Genomic DNA, 25,659 nt, shown 5'->3' with positions numbered 1-25,659 from the left:
TCGAGGCCTCATTTTCCTTGTTTGTAAAATGAGAGGCTTCACAGTCTGTTTGACTTTGCAGGCCTGTGCTTCTAAGAAAAAAGGTGTGTATGCACATACATCCCAGGTGAACCACCGCAGTGCCTCTGTACTGATTTATTTTCTAGGAGAACCAGAAATTAGAATTGCTCACATGAGAGTCATAAAATAAAGAATTGACGTTGGAGCAACTGTTCAGTGTTAGTCTCTGAGTTCTTGCGGTATCTCATTTAGAGGAAAGTGAGAGATTGAAAACCTGCCAGTGGCATCCTCTCACTCTGGGGGTAGGAGACCTGCCTGGGAGAGTGGGGAGAACTCTGTCTGTGTGCTGCCCGGGTACGGGTGGCGTCATCTGCCTTGTGTGTGCCCAGGGGAGGACGCGGACCTCTGCAGCGAGCTGTTGCAGGAATCCCTGGACGCCCTGAGAGCCCTGCCTGAGGCCTCGCTCTTTGATGAGAGCACAGTGTCCTCTGTGTGGCTGGAGGTGGTAGAAAGAGCAACCCGCTTCCTCAGGTCCGTCGTGACCGGGTGAGTTCTTCCTCTCACATTTACTGTGTGAACGGTTACAGCATGCTTTGCAGTCTCGTCTCACCTTCTTCTCTTTAGAGCTAAGAAATTTAATAGGTTGGTTTCTGGAGTGTTTCCAGCGTACCCTCAGGCTCATGATTTGAATAATGATACAAGTAGTTTTATGCTATAGCAACTTGGAATATGTCTTCTAATGTAATCATCGTATAGTATCTGAATTAATACTTTTAATAAAAACTTATCTTTACAGGTTAATTGTATGCTTTAGAATCTGATTAAATTTGAGCAAGCAAGTCTCAGAAACCTGATTCTAAATATTAAAAATATATTTCTCCATGGGAAAGGGAAGGTACTTAATTTAACATTAACAACATGCTTGTTTTAAGTATGCTGTCTTTAAGGTCTGTTGTTACTTTGTCCCTGCATCCTCTGCTGTCATTTCAGGGATGTTCATGGAACGCCTGGTACCAAAGGGCCAGGAAGTATCCCCCTGCAGGACCAGCACCTGGCCCTGGCCATCCTGTTGGAGCTGGCTGTGCAGAGAGGCACGCTGAGGTGAGGGGTGCTATAGGCTGGGAGTGCTGTAGGGAGATGCCTCTGTATCTGAGCAGCTGTTGCATTTCATTGAACTATTTGTGACTGTAGGAAATGTGTGGTGGTCTGTGATCAAAGAACCATGTCCCAGACCCTCTATTTTCAGACCTGGGTACACTTAAGTTTTCTTCACTTCCTTTTTTGTGTTCAACTTTCTAGTAGTTTAGGAACTGTTATTTCTTTTCCCTCTCTCTCTTAATTTTCTTCAAATAGTTATTTTTATTCCATTAATTTAAGGTCCTAGAAATTCCCTGTAGAAAGTGCTATTTGAGCTTCTTAACTGGTTTTATGTTTCTCATCCACAGAAGGTAGATGTCTTGTGCTAAAATCTTGGCATTGATTTAGGGATTTTACTGCCAAGAATTGTTTTCAGGGCCTTGTTTTAGTTTCCTTTCAAATCTAAAGTATTTCTTCAGTTTTATTTAGCTGTCTGCTTTTATTTTTTACAGACCATGGCAAAAAATGTTAAAGTTTTTACTAGAGAATAAAGATAATTTCTCTTCCAGCCAAATGTTATCTGCTATCCTGTTGCTGCTTCAATTGTGGGACAGTGGGACACAGGAAACTGACAATGAGCGGTCTGCCCAGGGTACCAGCGCCCCCCTTCTTCCTTTGCTGCAAAGGTTCCAGAGCATCATGTGCAGTAAAGATGCCCCCCATACAGAAGGTGACACTCATGTAGGTATCGTCACGAGACTTTGCACTTAAGTAGCTCTCTTCATTTCACTTATCCTAAAGGAGTTAGCCTTTTATAAACAAGACCAGAGCACATTATCTGTGGTGGTAGTTGCTTCTGGGGGGAGAGTGGTTTTGGCCATTAAAACAGTAAATCAGAGACTTCCCTGGTGGTCCAGTGGTTAAGACTCCGTACTTCCACTGCAGGGGGCACGGGTTCAATCCCTGGTCGGGGAATTAAGATCCTGCAAGCTGCGTGGTATGACCAAAAATAAAGAAAAAAAACGAAGCAAACAGTGAGTCAGGTGTGGGATTGGCTATGGCAGGTCATTGTGTAGGTCACAGTTGATACAGCAGAACATTGCATGATCACATTCGGATTCTTTGCAGCAACTAAGGAGTGACCAGAGCCAGCTGTGTTTTGTAGACCCTGGCCCTTTGTGTTCATTTTGGATTGTGTGTATTAGGACCATGTTTCTTAACAAATATCAGCTTGTGCTTTTACAGAGATCCATCTGCTGCCTTGCTGGCCATGCAGTTTTCTTTCTGCTACGCTGGAGCCCCTGAGCCTTTTGTGCGTTTAGCGCTTTTGTGTTCCCGGCAGCCAGTCGTGTTGTGGTTTGGCTGTGATGGGGCTAATCGAGTTAGTAGCGGCGTGAAGATGGGTAAAAATCCTGATGATATTTCAGAAAGAGTGCGTTCCTACGGTGCCTGCGGTGATGACATGGGGCCATGGTGCAGGAGCGAGGCTCGGCTGGCGTGGGAGGGAGCGCGCGTCTGGTTCAGAGGAGCTGTTCTGCCACGATACCTCACTCTGTCTGCGTTGAGGGCAGTTACTGTGGGTTGGTGTTGACCCTTCCAGGGCCCAGGCAAATCTTCTCTTCCCGCTCTGTCCTCCTCCACGTGCTGTTTATGGACAGCACCTCCATTAGCCAGCAACAGCTGCGTTGGCAGCGTGGAGCCAAGTCTGAAATGCACACTTTCAGAAAAATATTAGAAAAAGAGCGTTGGAAATAGCGACTCACTTTGTTGGCCCTTCCTGAATGTGGGGCACCACGCAGAGAATGTCACGTAAGTCATCCCTGTGTTTAGTCCCAGGAAGCTGAGGCTGGTGGCAGAGCAGGGCCCGCCCAGCTCCACACCCCTGGGGCTGTGGCTTTTTAGAAGTACAAGTTTGATCTTGCAGGTCTTTTCTGGAAAGACTTAGCTATTCCATTATGAAGTTTCAGCCTAATTATTCTTTCACTTTGCAGTCTTTAGTGATAATAAAGCTATTCTGGCTTCAGAAGAATTAGAATTATTACTTAATGTGCAAATAAAATTAGGTTTTCTGATGAGTGGGCAGCATTTAGATTAAAGTAAGTGGTTTTTGTTTTCAGTTTTCAAAGCCAGGTTGAGGTACAGTGCTTTGTTCCCAGGAAGATTGCTCTGAGTTCTTTCGAGGGTCCTTGGGGTAGTGAACCTGAGGACGGTCAGGCTGTGTCATTTACCTGTGTGGAGTTGGCACACAGGTGACGGATGTGCGGATGTGTGGGCACCACTGTGTGCGGTGCGTGTATAGATCTCAATGCGTCAGCAACACTTCTTACTTGATAGCCAGAAAGGGGCAGGTTTACAGATAATGTCTAACTGTGAATACCAAAATATAAAGAGTGGTTAAAGGCTAACTGTGTTACTTTAATTTTTCCCACCGTTTCTGAAGATGTTTCTTTACTTTTCTTCTCTAGCTTCTGTCTGGCCCTCTGAGCCCCAATGAGAGCTTCCTGAGGTACCTCACTCTTCCACGAGACAGCGAGCTTGCCATAGACTTACGACAGACTGCGGTTGTTGTCATGGCCCACCTGGACCGCCTGGCCGCCCCCTGTATGCCACCTCTCTGTAGCTCTCCGACCTCTCATAAGGTCAGTGCGAGAGCATTGTTTATTCTCTGTGTGTATGTTCCTAGGTTCTCATTCTGTACCTGTGTGGAGACTCACTTTCTCTGCTGTTGGGGTGGATTTGGCTTTCAGCTTTTAAACATGTATATGCTTTAAGGCGTCGTTAGCGGTCACAGTGGGCGATGAGCAGGCCGAGGCACACAGCGGTTCAGGACCCACCCCGTGTCCCAGGTTCCAGATTCAGGGGCACGTCCCTGGAGCGCTCTCCTGCCTTCCCACAGCCACATGCCACGCTGTCTTCCTCAGGAGAAAGGTAGCGACGTGTCTGACACTAAGCTGGGTGTGTGGGGGCCTGCTCGTGCAGGCCTACGGAGGACCTCACACAGACGCACCCGACCATCACTATGCTGCCCCATTGTGTCGATGAGAAGGCTGCCGTTTGGAGTGGTACCGAACCTTGCCAAGGTCACGCAGAAGAATCCTGGTTTTGAATCCAGATTTTTCTAATGGTTTTCTTTGTTTGTTTTGGCAGCATAAGTACTTTTATTTATTTATTAAATTAATTTTTATTGGACTCTAGTTGATTTACAATGTTGTGTTAGTTTCTGCTGTACAGCAAACTGCAGATTTTTCTAATTTTTAATGCTTTTTTTCTTTGGCTGAGCCATGTGGCTTGTGGGATCTTAGTTCCCTGACCAGGGATTGAAGCTGGTCCCCGGCAATGAGAGCGCAGAGTCCTATCCACTGGACCACCAGGGAATTCCTTCTAACTTTTAGTGTTTAATACGAGGAGTATTTATTTTATTTTGCAGGTATTTATGTTTTCCAGATAAGTAATACATTCCTATGGTTCAACAATGAAAACTAAATGCAGAGACACCCTGTCACTTCCTCTCCCACTGCCTCCTCGCCCTCTTTCCCCACCTTTGCCTCTCATGCTTCTGGTCCCTTTTGCATCCTTTCAGTTCTCTCAGCAGTATTGTATTATATCACTTCTGTAGCTTGTTTTTTCACTAAGCCGACTACTGAAGAGCTCTCTGTATAAGTAAGCAGAGCTTCTCTCTTTATTTTTAAAAGAAACTTAGTGTTCCACATGTGGACGTATCATGATTTTTTAAAATGTCTCCTATTGGTGGACACTTGTGTTGCCAGAAGCTTGCTACTCAGGTAATGCTGCGATGGCTACCCTCTACCTTTGTTCCTCTATGTGTGCGCACGCGTCTGCAGTGGTGATGTACCCGATGTGGTAGACACGTGAGCTGATTATCCCCGAATTGCTCTCACGTGGCTTCATTCCTCTCACTCCCACCAACAGCCAGGGACACTTGTCTCCTAGGCTTGTGCTTAGGCCTTCGGGTCCCTGCCTGTAACGGCGAAGTGGTAACCTGATATGGTTTGAGCATTTTAAAATATGTTTCAGGTCTACTTGTACTACTTTTTAATGGGCTCTGTTAAAATGAAATGCTGTGGAAAAGAAACCTGTTCAGTTACTTCATCTTACCTGCTAACTGAGGCCATATGGGGTATTCTGAGTTATTTTGATGTTGTGAATCAGTGTCTTTCTTTACTTCCTTTATTTTTATCTTACTGTATCTCATTGTTACTCCTTGCATGAATTATTCTTTTTTTTGTCTAAGAAAGAATTTTCTTGCTGATATAAAGAAAATGTTTCCTTACGTTGTTGTCTGACAGGGATCATTGCAAGAGGTCATAGGATGGGGGTTAATAGGATGGAAATACTATGCCAATGTGATCGGTCCAATTCAGTGTGAAGGCCTTGCCAACCTGGGGGTCACACAGATCGCCTGTGCAGAGAAGCGCTTCTTGATCTTGTCGAGGAATGGCCGTGTGTACACACAGGCCTACAACAGTGACACGCTGGTAGGTGCTGGGGCGGGTTGGTGGAGGGGCCCCTTTGCTGTGGGTGCTGTGGATCTTGTCTTTCTTTCTGTCGGTTGACTTCTGAAGATTTATAAGCACCTGCTCATTGTATATTATTAGTTGTGTTTAAAAATTTTAATCGTGATCATTATTGTCAAGATTTGGGGGGCAGAATTTCTCAGTTTTTAAGCTCAGGAACTCCTTACAGCGCCATTTATTGCCAGCTGTTATTCCCATTTGTAAACTGTAACGTCATTTCACTTTGGGGGCCAGGAAGGTAGTAACAAATGAGGCAGTCGTGGGGTTGGTGGCAGATTGGGCACGTTCCTGTTAAAGGAAGGAGCTCTTCACCTCTGAGCACGTGGAGGCCGCCCGCCTGGTGCTCTTCTGTTGGTGCTGGGCAGGGTGACTGGACAGGTGGCCTGGCAACCACCAGAGGCTCATGTTCTTTCAGTTCGAGAGGAGTTTGTCAACATAAGGTACAGGGTTGAGGCGAGTCATGCTGTTTTCTTTATCCTTGGACTGCTTACCAATTTTCTTCCTATTTTTACCTTTTTAGGCTCCACAGCTGGTCCAGGGTCTTGCCTCCAGAAACATTGTAAAAATTGCTGCCCATTCGGACGGTCACCACTACCTGGCCTTGGCAGCCACCGGAGAGGTGTATTCCTGGGGCTGTGGGGATGGTGGACGTCTAGGCCACGGGGACACAGTGTATGTACAGCCTATTCCTGTAACTGACACACTCTTGTGCTGCTGTAACCAAAATAGGGTGGAAAAGAAAAGTGTGGTGAGGTGTTTTGCAGCTGCTCAGACATGTAGGGCTAGGACGGAGAGGGCTGCCGAGGGGGATCGGCGCTCTGGTGGCCCTGGGCAGCCGTCCCCCCAGCACAGGGAGTGATGGCAGCTGGCCTTCGTGTTCCTCTCCCCCAGCTTTTGCTACTCCTGTTGTTAGCTGCCCACGCCGCACCCTCACCGTGGGGTTTCCTAAACCAAATCCCACGCTCTTCCTTCATTTACAGTCTCCACACATCTCTGTCAGATGAGGTCCTCATTTCCTTGAGCCATACTGTCGTTTTCCCAGCTAATAAAATCAAGAGTTTCCTAATACCTTATTTTGCGGAAGCTTTCGATTATCGTAAGAGACCAAGAAATAAAACAGAATGGTTGTTCTCAATGCAGGCTTGTGAAAAGAAAGAGTTCTGATGGCTGCCTCAGAATCAGAGGAGCCCTTTTGTATGTTGCCGTTGTGAGTGGAGCCTTAGGCTGAAATTGAAGATGCAGCCCCATTTCAAAGTGGTCAGAGCCGTGAGTAGGGAGTGGGCAGCAGCAGTCGAGAGGAGACTGCCCCGTTCTTACTGGGGTGGAGGTGGACATCCACCAGGAAGGATCCCAAACCGTGAAGAAAGAGTCATGCATACTGGGTGTTAGCATTCAGCAGACTTGATATTCCAGACTGGACAGTGTTGTAGGGGACTCAGACAAATGTGGTAAAATGATAGTGAAAAAAAGGAGTGATAAGTACAGAACTTAGAATTGTTACTCTCAGGTTAGCAGGGGGGCAGGATTAGCATGGAGCACACAGGATTTGAAAGGGTTGAGCTACAGGATGGAGGCATTAGTCTTTTTACTTTTTTTATGTTATATATAATTAGTATGCATAAAATATGTTGTAATAAAATAATACTCAGTTGAAGTTAAGTGCTAGGTTGACTAACTTGTCCATTACTCGAGGAGTTGAGGGAAGGAAAGGAGACCAGTACGAAGGGCAGGAGTTGCAGAGGAACTTTGGTGTGTGGGGTGGGGGTGTTGAGACTTGAGCTGAATGGAAGAAGGGGGAAGTGGTACCAGAGTAGAGTCATTGTCCCCCTTCCCGTGTGTGCCCCTGCCTCTGTGTGTGTTTATTTTGCAGAAAAGTGGGTCACAAAGTGAGCAAACTATGTCTTTGGAGAGGCTAGAGTGGGTGTTACCAATCACATCAGACATATTTTAGATTATAAGCATCGGGCATTTTGCTAATTTTGAAGGTGAAGAATCAACTAAGGAGACTCTTCTGCCCAGTTCATCCTTGCTGTTTCTGACTTTTCATTTGTAAAATATAGATTGCAGTGCGATTAGTAAACCTTGCTGCATCATTTCTTCTCATTTGTTTAACAAATACGTATAAATTTCAACCATGTGTAAGGAGATTTACAAATTCATCAGCTTCCCTTACACAGTCTGTTGAGCTTCACAAATGCCTGCAGCTGGGAGCCACCATAAATGAGGCACGGAGCAGTTCCATTACCCACTCCTATCCCCCTCCCCCTTTCTTTGGACCCTTTTGCAGCCAACCCCTGCTCCCCACTTCCAGCTCCTGGTGGCCACTGACCTGCCCTCTGCCACTTGGTAGTATTTTGTTTCTGGCTCTGTCGGTGAGCTTCATCTTTCCCTGTTGCTGAGTGCTGTCTGTGGATAGGCCACCATTCAGACCACTGTGACCACAGCTGCCATGGACCTGATCACCTTTGTCTTTAACAGACACTGTTGTGATAGTCTGCTGGATGCCATGCTTGGCATTAGGTGCCCACTTAACAAAGAATCATGGAGGTGGTATGTGTTTGAATTCTGTATTTCTTAATTATTTCATAAGGCACCTGAAAGGTGAAAGTGTCTTTTGACGCTCTGATAGTTTATTCCCAGTAGTGTCACTAATAGGAAGGTCTCAGAAGGCCATTCACGTTTGTTCCTCTTCTCTCCACAGGCCTCTTGAGGAGCCTAAGGTGATCTCTGCCTTCTCAGGAAAGCAGGCCGGGAAGCATGTGGTGCACATTGCGTGTGGGAGCACATACAGCGCGGCCATCACTGCCGAGGGCGAGCTGTACACCTGGGGCCGGGGGAACTATGGGCGACTGGGCCACGGTATGTCTGCTCTGAGTCAGCTGGAGCATGCAGCATGAGGCTGCCTCTTCTGAGGGACTTGCAGTAACAGTGGTCCTATCTTTCTGAAGGCTCCAGTGAAGACGAGGCCATTCCGATGCTGGTAGCTGGGCTCAAAGGGCTGAAGGTCATTGACGTGGCATGTGGGAGTGGTGATGCTCAAACGCTGGCTGTGACGGAGAATGGTATGTGGGGCACTGCTGCCCTGGACAGGCTCTCAGGATGAGGAGGGCCGCTCTCCTAGAGGGAATGAGCTTTGGAGTCTTTCTTTTCTTTTTTTTTTTTTTGGGCTGTGCCACACGCCTTGTGGGATCATAGTTCCCTGACTAGGGGTTGAACCTGGGTCTCCTGCAGTTGAAGCGCAGAGTCCTAACCACTGGACCGCCAGGGAAGTCCCTGGAGTCTTTAAGTGTGCACCTCAGTGTCTTCAGGAGAGGTAGAGAAGTTATGGGACTTGTAACTTCTGTTACCCAGGGCCAGAGAGCTACCATCCTTCCTGGTTGGGCATTTTACTTTTTAACAGAGAAATGAAAATAAATGGAATAATTGACGTTTTAAGTCGTTTCTGATTATTGTGATTATATTTCCTAATGTTCAGCCACCCTTGATTCCCTGTGGTAAATCCTGCTTAGTCTTTGTGTATTCACAGTATGATACTTGTTTTTAATTTCAGTTTTATATTTGTGTTCATTACTGCGATTGTACTCATTTGACACTTTTTGAGGATACATTTATCAAGTTTGATGTTGATTCCTCCCCCTCCCCCCCCACCCAGCACTGCACGGCTTGTGGAATTTTAGTTCCCCCACCAGGGATTGAACCCGGGCCCTCAGCAGTGAGAGGGTGGAGTCCTAAGCACTGGACTGCCAGGAATTCCCGATGTTGATTTCTTTTTTTATAAATTTATTTTATTTATATTTATTTTTGGCCGCGTTGGGTCTTTGTTGCTGCGCACAGGCTCTCTCTAGTTGCGCCATGGGGGCTTCTCATTGTGGTGGCTTCTCTTGTTGCGGAGCACAGGCTCTAGGCACGCGGGCTCAGTAGTTATGGCTCGCGGGCTCTAGAGCGCAGGCTCAGTAGTTGTGGTACACGGGCTTAGTTGCTCCGTGGCATGTGGGATCTTCCCGGACCAGAGATCAAACCCCGTGTCCCCTGCATTGTGCCACCAGGGAAGCCCTTGATGTTGATTTTTTAAACTGTATTTGTCTTTCAGTATTGTGGGGGTTTGTCCTTCGAATCGTGGGGTCTGTCAGGATTAGCTGGGAGCCTCTCAGCCTTGCTCTCCCACAGAGAGCAACTTAATTTTATCCCCTTATGTAATATTTAATTAAATTACGCTAACAACTGTTACTGGGAATAAATACAATCGTACGTTTGGCTTGTGGTCAACACAACAAGAGTGGTGTGCAGTGGGCCATGGGCCCAGTTGCTGTGTTTTATGGAAGCAGTGGAGCTTTCGCTCTGTGTTTAGTAATTAGTGGAAGCAGTATCATTGAGCCCAAACTAGCAAGGGTTAGGATTTTATTATTCATTCAGTTAAAACAAGAAGAAAACTCAGCTTTCCATTTCTTAATTACTTCTCTATCAACCTGAATAGAAACTAGATTTCATTTGGTCAGTAACCACCTGTGTAGTGTCAGCTATATACATTAGTGGTCTAGATTTTTGTGTGTTATTGGCTATATTGATTATTTGCAGACATTTAGAAGTTTTCTTTAGATGTACAGTTATTTTTACTCAAATAACTTGTATTTTTTAGGTCAGGTGTGGTCTTGGGGAGATGGTGACTATGGGAAATTGGGCAGAGGTGGTAGTGACGGCTGCAAAACACCAAAGCTGATTGAGAAGCTTCAAGACTTGGATGTTGTCAAAGTCCGATGTGGAAGTCAGTTTTCTGTTGCCTTGACAAAAGACGGCCAGGTTTATTCATGGGGGAAAGGTGACAACCAGAGACTTGGGCATGGAACAGAGGAACATGTTCGTTATCCCAAACTCTTGGAAGGATTGCAAGGTGAGTGCAAAATGTAAACTTTTAAAACCATCTGAGGCAGTTGTCTTTAGTAATCTTTTAAAGTTTGCAGGTATTTTTCTTTATCTGACATCTGTGAATGACTCATCATTAGAAGCTTTTATCCACATTTTGATAGGTATAGATAATAAGTGGAAAGTGGTTTGTCTGTATTAAAAAGTGACCTAGAATTATTTTCATCAAATTTAATTTGAAACTTTTAAATTTTACCGGTGTTGGAGAGTTCTTTTTTTTGTTTGGTTTTTTTTTATTGGAGAGTTCTTTTTTGTGGCAAGTACCCATTCATTACTCATTCAGCTGGCCTCAGTGAGATTAACTTCCGTTTGGTGAGGTCGTCTGCTTGCTATGGATATGCGTGGTGTTATGGGAGCACAGAGGGAGATCGGGTTGGGTCAGCCTGGAGTGGTCTTGTTTGAACTTATCCTTTATGGATGAATCTTCTTGTTTGGTTTCAAGGGTGTCCAGCATGCATTCTCAGCAGCTGGGAGGAATGGGAGCCAAGGCGTGTAGGTGTGCTTTACAGGTGCCTTGTAAAGTATGGGAGAGGTTGGTGATAAGTGTACCAGGTGGGGCCTGTAGTGCTTTATCTCTACACTACAGGGGGTGGGCAGGCTATTTTTTAATGGACCAGATTCTATGTGTAATTTTAGGTTTGAGGGCCTTGTGCTGTCTCTCCTAACTACTCAGTCCTGCTGTTGTAGCCCCAAAGCAGCCATAGACAATATGAAAACAAATGCGCCTGTGTTCCGATACACCTTTATTCACAGAAATGGACCTTGGGCTGCATTTGACACAAGGGATGAAGTTTGTTGGATTGCTGCGCTGGATTCTCCTTTATGTTTTTGCTTTTTTGTCAGGGGAGTTTGGAAGTGAGCCTTTTAATTGGGACTTGCGGGTTCCTTTCCCCAGCATTTTTAGTTTAAAGCATGTTAACACTTTGGTGATTAGAAGTTTTGTGTGCTCCTCTGGTGTTTATTATTTTCTAAGCATCTGAGATAAGTTACAGAGTAATACAATTGGTTGTTTATTATGGAGATGTATTTGAATTTTATTTGCCTTCTTGTTTATATTCCTTTCATTTAGTGGAGGAAGTCAACTTCCTCAGCAACATTAATTAGATACAGAGTTAGTGTACTGTGAGAGTATTTAAGTGACTGTTGATACATACAGTCATTTGGTAGTTCTTAAAATAGGCTCTTTGGATAGAATTGTTTCTCTTACTGTAGTAGAGTTCTTTCAGCTGAATTATTTTTTATGTTGACATGTCTGAAAACACCCCTTGTGTTGGTCATGTTAGATTTAATAATAAGCAAAAATACAGTACTTTGCTAACACTATTTAAATAGAAAAAATATATTTTACACTTACATCATTTAACTTTGGAGAGAAATAGATTTTGTTTTAGAAAACTTTCTCACTGAAGAGTGTATTTTGACTTTCACCAAGATAGACCCAGCCTGGGCCATAAAACACGCCTTAACAAATTTAAAAGAAGAGAAGTCAAACAGTGTCTCCTCTCAGACCACAAAGGAAATGACTAGAAATCAATAACAGAAAATTAGCTGGAAAATCCCAAAATACATAGAGATAAAACAGTATACTTCCAAATAACACATAGGTCAAAGAAGAAATCACAAGAGAAATTTTAAAATATTTTGAACTAAATGAAAATGGAAATACAGCTTTTCAAGATTTGTGGGATGCAGTGAAAGCTTAGACAGAAATTTATAACATCGAATGTATATATTAGAAAAGAAGAAAGATCTAAAATCAGTAATCTTTTTGTACAGCAAAGGAAGCCATCAGAGAAATGAAAAGACAACATATGAAATGGGAGGAAATATTTGTAGGTCATATATTTGATAAGGAGTTAATATCCAAAATATATAAAGAACTCGTACAACTCAACAGCAAAAAAACCCAAATGATCTGATTAAAAAATGGGCAGAGGATCTGAATAGTCATTTTTTCCAAAGAAGACATAACGATGGCCAACAGGTACATGAAAAGATGTTCAGCATCACTAATCATCAGTGAAATACATTTAAAAACAGTGAGATATCACCTCATACCTCTTAGAATGTCTGTTATCAAAAAGACAAGAAATAACAAGAGTTGGCAAGGATGTAGAGAAAAGGGAACCTTTGTGCACTGTTGGTGGGACTGTAAATTGGTGGAGCCACTCTGGAAGACAGTATGGAGGGTCCTCAAAAAATAAAAATAGAAATACCATGTGATCCAGACATTCCAATTCTGGGTATCAAAAACACTAACTTGAAAAATTATCTGCATCCCCATGTTCATTGCAGCATTATTCACAATAGCTAAGACATGGATACAACCAAATTGTCCGTTGATGGATGGCATATAAAGAAAATGCATATGCACACACAGACACACACAGACACACACAGACACACACAGACACACACACACTCAGACACTATGAAAGGCTGGTTCAATGTTAAAAAAAATCAGTTAATGTAATCCATCAAATTGACAGATGAAAGAAGAAAAATCACATGATCATATCAATAGGTGCAGACAAAGCTTTTGACAAAATCCAGCACCCATTCATGATTAAAAAAAACTTTCAGTAAACTAGGAATAAAGGAGACTTCCTCAACTTGATAAAGACAATCTATAAAAATCCTACAGCTAATGTCATACTTAATGGTGAGAAACTCAAAGCCTTTCCACTAAGATCAGATACAAGGAAAGGATGTCCCGTCTCACCATTTCTTTTCAAAATTATACTGGAAATTTTAGCTAATACAGTAAGACAAGAAAAGGAAATAAAAGCTATACAGATTGAGAAGGAAGAAATAAAACTGTCTTTGTTCACAAATGACATGATTGTTTATGTGGAAAATTTGAAAGAATTGACCCAAAAACCCTCCTGGAACTAACAAGGTTGCAAGATGGTTGCAAGATGGTTAATATGCCAAAGTTAATTGTTTTCTTATATACAAGCAGCAAAAAAATGGAATTGAAATTAAATACACAATACCATTTGGATTAGCATCCAAAGAATGAAATACATAGGTATAAGTCTAACAAAATATGTGTGAGATCTATATGAGGAAAACTACAAAACTGATGAATGAAATCAAAGAACTTTATAAATGGAAAGATATTCTATGTTCATTGATAGGAATACTGAATATTGCCAAGATGTCAGTTCTTTCCAACTTGATCAATAGATTCAATGCAATCCCAATCAAAATCCCAGCAATTTATTTTATGGATATCAAAAAACTGAGTCTAATGTTTGTGTGGAGAGGTGAAAGACCCAGAATAACCAACACAATATTAAAGGAGAAGAATGAGTGGGAAGACTGATACTGCCCAACTTCAAGACTTAACTGTAAAGCTACAGTGATCAGGACAGTATGGTATTGGCTAAAGTATGAACTAATAGATCATTGGAACAGAAGAGAGAGCTCAGAAATAGATCCACATAAATGTACTTAACTGATCTTTGACCAGAGGAGCAAAGGCAATACAATGGAGCAAAGATCGTCATTTCAACAAATGATGTTGGAACAACTGGACAGCCATGTGTAAAAAAATTAATAATGGGAGGCTAAACATCTGTTGGGGTAGGGAGTATATGGGAAATCTCTGCCTTCTCCTCAGTTTTACTGTGAGCCTAAAACTGCTCTAAAAACACAAGAGTCTTTTTTAAAAAGAGTGCACTTGGTTATACATTGGGACAGGAGAATATGATCTAGTAGTTAATTAAAAGTACACTTGTCTTTTTCTGAATGAAAATCTGAATGGATGAGAAAAATGAACAGATCCTTTTCATACCCTAGAATTATTTTATTTGCAGGCTGTAGGGCTTAATAAGTTGTAGCTAGTAAAACACAACAGGGGTTTTAGTAATGTACACAAGGCAGATGAATTGTGAATAATATTAAAGCAATGAATTATTCTTTAGAAGTTGACATTAAATGCCTTCTGACCTGAGTGGCCTAAAGTAAATATCTTTATTGCAACAGAAGTCATAGGCGTGAACCTGTATCTGCATCCCTCTTTCCTCCCAGGGAAGAAGGTGATTGATGTAGCTGCAGGCTCCACCCACTGCCTGGCCCTGACTGAGGACAGTGAGGTCCACAGCTGGGGGAGCAATGACCAGTGCCAGCACTTTGACACCTTGCGTGTGACCAAGCCAGAACCTGCTGCGCTGCCAGGACTGGATACCAAACACATAGTTGGGATTGCCTGCGGACCTGCCCAGGTACTGAGTAGATGGCTTGGCATTTTGTAGAATTTTGGTTTCCCAGTGTTCATTGCTAGTATGTAGAAGTACCATTGACTTGTGTGTTTAGTCCTTACATCCTGTAGTTGTACTAAACTCATTTATTAGTTCTAGGAGCTTCGCTGTGATTCCTTGCGGTTTTCTTCAGAAACAGTTCTGTTGTCTGGACATAGAGACAGTTTTATTTTACAATATGTATGCCTTTTCTTTCTTTTCCTTGCCTTATTGCACTGGCCAGGACTTCCAATATGATGTTGAGTAAGAGCAGGGAGGGGGTGCATCCTTGTCTTGTTCCTGATTGTAGGGGGAAGGCATTCAGTCTTTCACCATTAACTGTGATGTTAGCTGTATGTTTTTTTGTTTGTTTGTTTTTGGTAGATGCCTTATTAAATTAAGGACGTTTCCTTTAACTCCTACTTTTTTCAAGTTTTTCTTTTTTTAAAATCCTGAGTGATGTTAAACTTTGTCAGATGCTTTTTATTCTCACATGATATGATCACGTTTTCCTTCTTTAGTCTGCTTATATAGTGGAATACATTGACTGATTTTCAAATATTGACCAAACCTTGTATTTTTGAGATAATCCCCACCTGGTCATGGTGTATTATTCTTTTTTTATATTGTGGGATTTGATTTGCTTAATACATTGTTGAGGATTTTTCTGTCAGGACTCTTCAGAGATACTAGTTTGTGGTTTTTTTAGTGCTTTCTTGTCTGACTTTTTATCCGGATAAAACTGGCCTCATAAAAAGTGTAGGCAAGTGTTCCATCCTCTTCTATTTTCTGGAATGAGTTGTGTAGAATTAGTGTCATTTCTTCTTTAAATGCTTTTCTATGAATCCATAGGAGCCTGGGGATTTCTTTCTCAAAAGATTTTTAACCACAAATTCAATTTCTTTAATATAGAATTATTCAGAGTGTTTCCTCTTGGGTGAGTGTTCCTGGTTTGTGGCACTCAAGGTATTGTTCAATTTCATCTAAGTTACCCAGTTTTTATGTATAAAGTTTTCCTTATTAGTGTTCTCTTATTGACCTTTTGAAGTCTTTGGGTCTGCAGTGATATCCCTTCTTTCATTCCTGATATGGGTAATTTGAGTCTTTTCTCTTTGCCAGTTTTGCTAGATGTTTATCCATTTTGTTTCTCTTTTCAAAGAACTAGCTTTTGGTTTCATTAATTTTCCCCTTGTTCTTTTGCTTTCAATTTCATTGGTTTCTCCTCTTGTCCCTTTTTTCATTCTTCAGCTTGCTTGGCATCACTTTACTGTTTTCTTAGTTTCTTCAAGAGGAAGCTTAGGTTGTTGACTTTAGACATTTCTTCTTTTGTAATAGATAAGTGCTTGATGCTATAAATTTTCCTCTAAGCAGTGCTTTAATTGCACCCACAAATCTTGATTATTTTCATTTTTGTTCAGTTCAAAATATTTTCTGATTTCCTTTGTGGATTGCTCTTTGACCTATGGATTAAGTGTGTTGTTTAGTTTCAAAGTGTTTGGAGATCATTCTGTTATCTTTTTGTTACTGGTTTCTAGTTTAATTCCATTGTGGTTAGAGAATAAACTCTATATGATTTCAATTCTTATAGATTTGAGGTTTGTTTTATATCTCAGAATGAGGTTTGTTTTATATCTCAGGCTGTGTTCTCTTAGTGAATGTTCTGCATGTGTGCTTAAAAAGAGTATTTTGCTGTTGATATATTTTGCCATTATTGGGTGAAGTGTTCTATAAATGTCAATTAGATCTAGTTCATTGATGGTATTATTCAGTTTTTCTAGATCCTTGCTGATTTTCTGTCTGTTTGTTCTGTCTTCCTTTGGGGAGGGTGGTGTTGGTATCTCCAAGAATAATTGTGGATTTGTCCATTTCTCTTTTTGGTTCTGTCAGTTTTTTTTTTTTAATGCTTTTGATCATTAAAAAAATTAGGGTAAAACATACAGTGATGTTAAGTATATTCACAGCATTGTGTTACCATCACTACTATCCATCTCCAGAACCTTTTCATCATCTCAAACAGAAACTCTGTACCCATTAAACAGTAACTCTCCATTTCTCCTCCCCTAGCCCCTGGTGACCTGAAATTTACTTTCTGTCTCTATGAATTTGTCTATTCAAGGTATCTCATATAAGTGGAATCACATAATATTTGACCATTTGTGTCTGGCTTATTTCACTTAGCATAATATTTTCAACATTGATTCATGTTGTAGCATGTATCAGAATTTTTTTTAAGGCTTAATAATAAAAATATGTAACTCCCACATTTTGTTCATCCATTCCTCCTTCAGTGGACACATGGGTTGTTTATCTCTTGGCTATTGTGAATAATACAGCTAGGAATATTAGTGTAGAAGTATCTGTTTGAGTCCCTGCTTTCGGTTTTTTTCAGTATATATCTAGGATTGGAATTGCTGGATCATTATGATAACTCTGTTTAAATCTTTGTGGAACTGCCTTACTGTTTTTCCACAACAGCTGCATGATTTTTACATTCCCACCAGATACACACAAGGGTTTCAATTTTTCCACATCCTTGTCAACACTGGTTATTTTCCTTTTTCTTGTTTTTTTTAAGGCCATCCCAGTGGGTATGAAGTGGTATCACATTGTGGTTTTGATTTGCACTTCCCAAATGGGAAAGATGTTGAGTATCTTTTCATGTGCTTGTGTGTCTTTTTTGGAGAAATGTATTCAAGTTCTTTGCCCATTTTTGAATTAGATTTTTTTTTTTTGAGTTGTAACAGTTCTTGTTATATTGTGGGTATTAATCCCTTATCAGGTATATGATTTACAACTGTTTTTTCCCCATTCTGTGGTTTTCTTTTTATTCTGTTGATAGTGTTCTTTTATGCACAAAAGTTTTAGTTTTTCTTCTGTTGTCTGTGCTTTTGGTGTCATACATATCTGAGAAATCCATGGTCATGTAGGTTTTCCAGTCTTTTTTTCTAATAGCTTCATAATTTTAGGTCTAATATTTAGGTCTCTGATCCATTTTGACTTTATTGTCATATATGGTGTAAGATAAGGATCAAATAGATTCTTTTGCAGTTTTCCCAGCACCGTTTATAGAAAACATTGTTCTTTCCCTATTGAATGGTCTTGGCACTTGTCAAAATCATTTGACCATATAGGCAAGGGTTTATTTATGGACTCTATTCTATTCCGTTGGTCTGTAAGTGTGTCTTTATGCCAGACCCACACCGTTTTGATTACTGTAGCTTTGTAGTGAGTTTTGAATTAGGAATTGAGTCTTTTTTCCAACTTCGTTATTCCTTTTCAATATTCCTTTTGTTATTTGGGGTGCCTTGAGATTCCACATGAATTTTAGGATGGGTTTATCAATTTTTGTCTTACGTATTTTGAAACTCTTTTGTTTGATGCATACGCATTTTGGATTGTTTGGTTGTCTTGGTGAATTGACCCTTTAATTGTTGTTCAGTGTTCCCACTTTATCCCTGCTTTTCCTTGCTCTGAAGTCTCTTGTCTGATTTTAATGTAGGTACTCCAGTTTTATTTTCATTTAATTAGTGTTTGAGTACTATAACTTTTCCATGTATTTGAAAAAAATTTAAGAAGTCTATATTTTAGTCCCTTTGCCTTTCCATTAAAATTTAGAATAATCTTGTCTACATTTGCAAAAATATCTTGCTTAGATTTTGGTAGGGATTGTGTTCAACCTGTTATCAGTTTGTGGAGAATTGACATCTTTGCTACATTGAGTCTTCTAATCTATTAAAATGTTATGTCTAAACATTTATTTGCATCTTCTTGATTTCATTTATCAGTGTTTTCAGCATACAAGTCCTGTCCATGTTTTGTTAAATTTATATCTTTAACTTTTAACCCACCTGTCTCATTATCTGTATAGTGAACTTCTTGGATGCTATGTATAGTTGCATTTTTTTTATTGTTGTCAATCTGTCTTTTAATTGGTGTATTTAGATCATTTACATTTACTGTAATTGACATGTATAGATAAAGGTCTTCCATTTTATTGTTTGGCTTTTGTCTGTTTTCTATTATTTGTTCCTGTATTTTGCTTCTTTTGTTTTTTTGGGGGATAAATGAACATTTATTTTAGTATTTCATTTACCTTTATTTATTTTGAATTTGACTATTTCTTTTTATAGGTTTTTATTTTTGTGGTTGCTCTAGGAATTACTGTATACTACATAACTCTTTGCAGGCTACTTAGAATCAGTATTTTACTACTTTAATTGGAATGTAGAAACCTGTTGTTTAATTTCTAAGTGCTTGGAGATTTTTCCAGTTATATACATCTGATTTATTCTTATTGATCTCTAGTTTCTGTTCTTGGTTTTCAGCTTAATTTTATTATGTTATGAGATCATACTCTATATGATTTCAGTTCTTTTAAATAGTTAAAATTATTTTATGTCTTAAATATGGTTTATCATGGTGAATGTTCCTTGCATCCTTGAAAATTTTGTGCATTTTAACTCTTTGGGTGAAGTGTTTTTATAAGTGTCATTTTTATCTCGTTCATTGATGGTTTTGTTCATTTCTTTTAAATCCTTACTAATTTTCTGTCTGCTTGTTCTGTCTGTTATTAGGAGGGTAGTTTTGATATCTTCAACTACATTTGTGGATTTATCTGTTACTCTTTCATTTCTCTCAGATTTTACTTTCATGTGTTTTATGGTTCTGTTGTTAGGGGCATATACATTCATTATTGTTCTGTCTTCTTTGTGAATTGAGCCTTTTATCATTATATAATGTCCCTCTTTAGTCCTGGTAATTTCCTTCCTCTGAAGTCTACTTTGTCTGATATTAATAAGCCACTTTCCATCCCTTTACTAAGCCAATTTTATCTTTATATTTAAGGTAGATTTCTTGTAGATACTGTATAGTTAGTTTCTGTTTTCCTACATCCTGATGATCTCTGTTTGTTTTTATGTTCAGACCCATTTAAATTTAATGTCTACCATTGTTTATTTGTTTTTTGTTTGCTCTCACCTTTTTGTTTCTTTATTGTTTCCTGACTTTTTTGGGGGTTAGTTGAATAGCTTTTAGTGTTTAATTTTAGCTGATTGAGTTGCTTAATTTTGGTAGTGAAAAGATTTTTGAAAAACTTTACCTGTTTATTTGTGGCAAATGAGATGGGGTAGTGAAATGAGAGAAAATTGGAAACTGTTAGCATGTGAGTTAGATAACTGAAGGTGCTTGTGCATTTGGGACAATCAGAGGGATGAATGAGTAGTAACTTAGGGCACCTTCGTCATTCATAATGGTGAATCTCTCGTGTGGAACAGGCTGATCGGTGAATGTGTAGATTCATTTTAGGTTCTTGTGTTTCTTCCATAGAGTTTTGCTTGGTCATCTTGTTCTGAGTGGTCCATTGGCCTCCGTGTCCCTTTTGTGGTGGACATCTGCTCAATGACTTTTGAGCAGTTAGACCTCCTACTACGGCAAGTGAGTGAGGGGATGGATGGCACTGCTGACTGGCCCCCACCCCAAGAGAAAGAGTGTATGGCTGTGGCAACACTGAATCTTCTGCGACTTCAGGTATTTTCCTTTCCCTCATTTTGTAAGTGTCTTATGCGTTTGTAATGATGTTTATGCATATTAAAGGGTATGGGGTTTAGCCTGTTGAATAAACTGCTAATGAAAATTTTAAAGTGTTTTAAAGTCAGATTATGATGGAGTGTAATGTGTATGAGGCTTAAAAAATTCAGTCTAGTTATTTTGTGCTTACCCTGGAAGTCAGTATCTGCATGCAGGTAAGAGCATATATGGACTGCGTTATTACTGCTAAATTCAGCTTGTTGGCATTCATCAGGGAGTCGGTCTTGAATTTCCTGTTGCTGTGTGTGGAGAGGTGACTGGGTGAGACGGTAGGTGACTGGGTGAGACGGTAGGTGACTGGGAGATCAGCTGGAGGTGGTCGCCAGCCTCTCCTCTGGACTGAGAGGGGAGCCCCATTCAGGAAGCTCTGTGTCCTCCACGGGTACCTCCGCTTCCTCAGGGGGGAAGGTTAAGTTTAAATGTCAGAAGAAGAAAAGCTACAAAAATTTTTTTTCCAAGTAGAACTGTAGCTAAAATCTTTGATCGTCGTGTTTTTCTTTGTCATAAAACCCTGTGACTTAATGTTAAGAGAACAGTTTTTCTCACCAAAGTAATTTTCCCCCTTTATAATGTGAGGGTTGCTGTGTGACCCATCATGTACCCCTTCTGTTCCCTCCACTTTTTTGTCTTGGCTTCCAGAAAGCACAGAACTGAATGTAATGTTTAGTTGCAAAATGGAATTAGCAGAAATTTGGAGAGTATCTCCCTTCGCCAGAAGTCTTCTGTAGGAACTCATTTAGCAGGGCATCTGTGGTGTAGTATCCTAGTCATGGATCCGCCCAGTTTTTTGTTGCTTCCCATGGTCTCCTAGTGACATTGCTGCTCTGGTCGGTGCTGTGGAGAAAGACCCTGTACATGTTCTAGGCTCTATTTCATTTGGTCCATATTTGCCTCATGCCATCTGTTTTTCCACTGCTTTGTTCTGTCTGTCGAGGTCTTTGTTTTAGTTGTGTCTTTTAAAAAATTGACTCATAAAGCTCAGTTCTTAAAAAGAATACAACTTGAGAGTCTTTATTCACTATGTGGATTTAATCTTTTACAATTATTGTGATTACTAATGTATTTGAATTCAGTCTTGGCGTAAGTTTGTTCATCATTTTATTATCTTTTGAACAAATTTCTAAAAAAGTTTTTTCCTTTCAAATCCCTTTAATTGTTCCTAAGTTTTGAAATTTTGATTTCTGGACATTAATCATGTTACAAAAAAATTAAATATTTGTTAATTCCACAGTGTTAAGTTAATCAGTACTTCTCTTCCTGAAAAATATAGGGGTTATAGGGTGCATTAAACCTAAACTCCCCTTTCTATCTTCAGTATTTGAATTGTTCAATAGTCTGTTGTTACATTGACTCCAAGGCACACTGTTTTTTTGTGTGTGCTGCTAAAAAGAAAAGCGCTCCAAATTGCAATGTGTAAGATACATTCTGATTTTAGAGTTAAGATCTGGAAGAAAATAACTCTTAGGATTGGTGAAATGTAGTAATTGTTTTTAAACTTTCCTTCAATTATTATCATAATCATTTTTTAAGAGGACATACTCAGGCATATAGTCCTTTTTTTTTGTTTGTTTAAACCAATTTGTTTTGTCATTGTTACTTACATCACCTCCCTCCTGGGTACCTCCTTCAGTAAATTTCTTCCTTAAGGTCTGTGAGTTACAACCTCTGAAAACTTGGGTCCCTTTAACACCTCTTAAGATAATTTAATGGGGCTTAGCTCTTTAGGTTATATGTAATTTTATAAGCACTTTGAAGATGTTCTGCCGTCTTTTGACCTTTATTTTTGCCAATGAGAAATCTTTTTTTTTTTTTTTTTTTGCGGTACGCGGGCCTCCCACTGTTGTGGCCTCTCCCGCTGCGCTGTGGACGCGCAGGCCCAGCGGCCATGGCTCACGGGCCCAGCCGCTCTGTGGCATGTGGAATCCTCCCGGACCGGGGCACGAACCCGTGTCCCCTGCATCGGCAGGTGGACTCTCAACCACTGTGCCACCAGGGAAGCCTGAGAAATCTTATATTAGTGCAATTGTTGTTTCTTCGTAGCTAATTTGTCTTTCTCTTTGGTAGCCTTTTAGGTTTTTGTCTTTGTTTTATATTTTAATACATTATATCTAGGTCAGGATTTATTCTTGTATATATAATTTGAGATTATGATTCTTGTTCAATCTGAGATTACTTACCTTTGTTAAGTTTTGAAAAGTCTTCACTATTTACCATTGGAATTGCTCTCTTCTTTTTTTCTACCTTTCCCCTTGGAAAAGTCCTACTAAATGCATGTTGAACTTTCTCATTTTATTTTCCCAAGTATCACAACTTCTTTGATATTTTAAAATCTGTTTATCCTTTTTAATGCTCACTTTCTGCTCTGCTTTCTGGGTGGTTTACTCAGCACTCTTCTTTCAATTCACGAATCATTTAGCTGAATGTTCCATATTGTTGAATTGTTTGTTTATTTAAAAAATTTATGTGAGCACTGCTTTACACATATTGATTGAATCATCAAATCCCTTTACCAGCCCTCTGGGAGGTGGGACCCTCCATCTGTATTGAACAGCTGGGGAGGCACGAAGTTCAGGAATGTTGCCCAGGTTGGGTACCCAGTGCACAAAGGTTTAGGTCTGGAACCTGGGGCCCAGGCTCTTCACTCCTCTGCCTTGAGGTGTTTATTCCTGTAGCTGTTTTTTTCATTTTCAGAATTTATATTTTTGGTGTTTTCCAGGGCTTTCATTTGCTCATTATGTTCTTGTCTTCTGGCTTCTGTTCCTTCCTTGATCTCTAAGAACATTTACTTATTTTATGAATTCATTCCAGTTTTTTAAATTGCTAAAATCTGTTGGGACATGCGTTTTGCCTCTTACCCTGTCTGTGACACTTCTTTGTGGTGACCTAGTATGGCTTGTCCTTTTTGACTATGAGGCCACCCTTAGGGGAGGGTTTGTGGAGTGTCCCTTTGCCCTTGGCTGTGGAGATGTCCTGAGAGGGCAGTTTTGTACTTGTGTCTGTGAGGTTCCATTGAGTTCCTTGGGCTCTTGATGAGTTTTGGTGTTCAGTTCTTGACGTGTGATATCCATACCTAGATGATTGGTATAAATTTGATTTCACATCTGCTCACAGGGCAGGCCAGGTCTCTGATTCACTGGGGGGTCTCTATGTGCCCAAAGCCTTGTGTGGGTAGTATGTTGCCCTCAGGCCCTGGCTGGCTGACAGGAAGCTCAGGTTCAGTGGGCTGTCCTGAGCATTTTGTGTCTCAGAAGGCTTTGATCTGCTCTCTGAGCCCAGAACCCCTTGGCTGCTGCTGTGTGTGTCTCAAGAGCTAAACCAGAACTTCCCCTTGTATACTTTTCCTTGTATACCCTCAGCTTGGCTGTCTACTCTTTTAATAGTTTTTAGTTATATTCACTATTTCTGTGTTTGGTCCGGGTGCTTGGGGGTGGGGTAGAGGTTGCTGTTTCCACAGGGTTCAACCTCTTTGTTGATCTTTTCCACATACATACTCAGAGTTGGGTTTAAAAAATTCCTTTTATAGAATACCTTACCATGGATTCTCAACTACTATAGGTGAAAAATTTTTAGTATGGTTAAAAAAAATACCTATACTGGAAGTTTTACCTTTATTATTTGAGTAAAACTCAATTTGAGGTATTATTCCATCTTTAATAAGATTTGGAAAGCATTTGTTTTTAGGGCTTCTAAGTGAAAATTGTTTTTCTCCTTTCAGTTGCATGCTGCCATCAGTCACCAGGTTGACCCAGAATTCCTTGGTTTAGGTCTGGGCAGCGTCCTCCTCAACAGCCTGAAGCAGACGGTGGTGGCCCTGGCCAGCAGTGCGGGCGTGTTGAGTACTGTGCAGGCGGCCGCCCAGGCTGTGTTGCAGAGCGGGTGGTCAGTGCTGCTGCCAACTGCTGAGGAGCGGGCCCGGGCACTCTCTGCTCTCCTGCCCTGTGCAGGTGGGCTGGGGCTAGGAGCAGGGGTCGGGTGGGGTTGGCCCAGGAGGGGGTGCCAGAGGGGATGGTGCTTGCCTCACATTGGGAAAAACTCTTTACCTTTTCCAGTTTCAGGCAATGAAGTTAACATAAGTCCAGGTCGTCGATTCATGATTGATCTTCTTGTGGGCAGCTTGATGGCTGATGGAGGCTTAGAATCAGCCTTAAATGCAGCCATTACTGCAGAAATCCAGGTATGGTCCTAGGAGTGTGTGTGTGTGTGTGTGTGCGCGTGCGCGCACACTGATGGAGGTGATTTTACTCCCCAGTGAGCTGAGACTGACACTTTGCCAGAATTATTTAAAAAAAACGTTGAAACACAAAGCTTTTAGTAACATCCAAATATTTCTGTAATTAAATTTTTTTACTAGTTTAATAAAATATTGAGTTATTATTAAGTATGATAAAATGTACCCATTTTAAATGTCTATTTAAATGAATTTGACAGGTACCCCAATCATAATATAAATCACTTCCATCACCCTGGAAAGTACCTTTGTGCCCCTTTGTGTTTGAAGTTAGGACACTTTCTTGCCTCCCCCAGATGATGTTAATTTTGCCAGTTTTGATTGTCACATAAATGGAATCATACAGTATATACTCATTTGTGTCAGCTTTATGTTGCCTTGATAATGATTTTCAAATTCACCTGTGTTGGATGTAGTGTTATGTTTTTTTTGCCTTTTTTTTTTTACTAAGGAACTATTTATTTCTTTTCGTATTATTATTTTTTTTAATTGGGATATAGTTGTTTTACAATGTTGTGTTAGTTTCTACTGTACAGCAAAGTGGAGTTCCCTGTGATATACAGCAGGTTCTCATTAGTTATCTATTTTATGCATATTAGTGTATGTACGTCAACCCCAATCTCCCAATTCATCCCACCACCACCACCCGCCCCCCTGCCTTACCCCCTTGGTGTCCATACATTTGTTCTCTACATCTGTGTCTCTATTTCTGCCTTGCAAACCAGTTCATCTGTACTGTTTTTCCAGATTCCACATATATGTGTTAATATACGATATTTGTTTTTCTCTTTTTGACTTACTTCCCTCTGTATGACAGTCTCTAGGTCCATCCATGTCTCTACAAATGACCCAATTTCGTTCCTTTTTATGGCTGAGTAACATTCCGTTGTGTATATGTACCACATCTTCTTTATCCATTTGTCTGTCGATGGACACTTAGGTTGCTTCCATGACCTGGCTATTGTAAATAGTGCTACAATGAACATTGGGGTGCATGTGTCTTTCTGAATTATGGTTTCCTCAGGGTATGTGCCCAGTAGTGGGATTGCTGGGTCATATGGTAGTTCTA

General features: G+C 40.7%; 1 protein-coding gene across 1 annotated transcript in view; it reads left to right on the top strand.

Moving 5' to 3' along the window:
• Positions 1 to 25,659, top strand: part of HERC2 (HECT and RLD domain containing E3 ubiquitin protein ligase 2) — a 230,619-nt gene that overhangs the window by 43,541 nt on the left and 161,419 nt on the right. Inside the window, exons 7-19 of the mRNA XM_060153132.1 lie at positions 390 to 546; positions 991 to 1,101; positions 1,647 to 1,818; positions 3,543 to 3,716; positions 5,385 to 5,573; positions 6,133 to 6,284; positions 8,314 to 8,471; positions 8,561 to 8,674; positions 10,249 to 10,500; positions 14,568 to 14,761; positions 20,102 to 20,302; positions 24,078 to 24,306; positions 24,412 to 24,536. Coding sequence (XP_060009115.1) covers positions 390 to 546; positions 991 to 1,101; positions 1,647 to 1,818; positions 3,543 to 3,716; positions 5,385 to 5,573; positions 6,133 to 6,284; positions 8,314 to 8,471; positions 8,561 to 8,674; positions 10,249 to 10,500; positions 14,568 to 14,761; positions 20,102 to 20,302; positions 24,078 to 24,306; positions 24,412 to 24,536 — 2,228 coding nt within the window. The remainder of the gene's footprint in view (positions 1 to 389; positions 547 to 990; positions 1,102 to 1,646; positions 1,819 to 3,542; positions 3,717 to 5,384; positions 5,574 to 6,132; positions 6,285 to 8,313; positions 8,472 to 8,560; positions 8,675 to 10,248; positions 10,501 to 14,567; positions 14,762 to 20,101; positions 20,303 to 24,077; positions 24,307 to 24,411; positions 24,537 to 25,659) is intronic.

Source organism: Lagenorhynchus albirostris, chromosome 6, assembly GCF_949774975.1.
Source record: "Lagenorhynchus albirostris chromosome 6, mLagAlb1.1, whole genome shotgun sequence".
Taxonomy (NCBI): domain Eukaryota; kingdom Metazoa; phylum Chordata; class Mammalia; order Artiodactyla; family Delphinidae; genus Lagenorhynchus; species Lagenorhynchus albirostris.
This window is presented reverse-complemented; position numbering and strand designations above follow the sequence as displayed.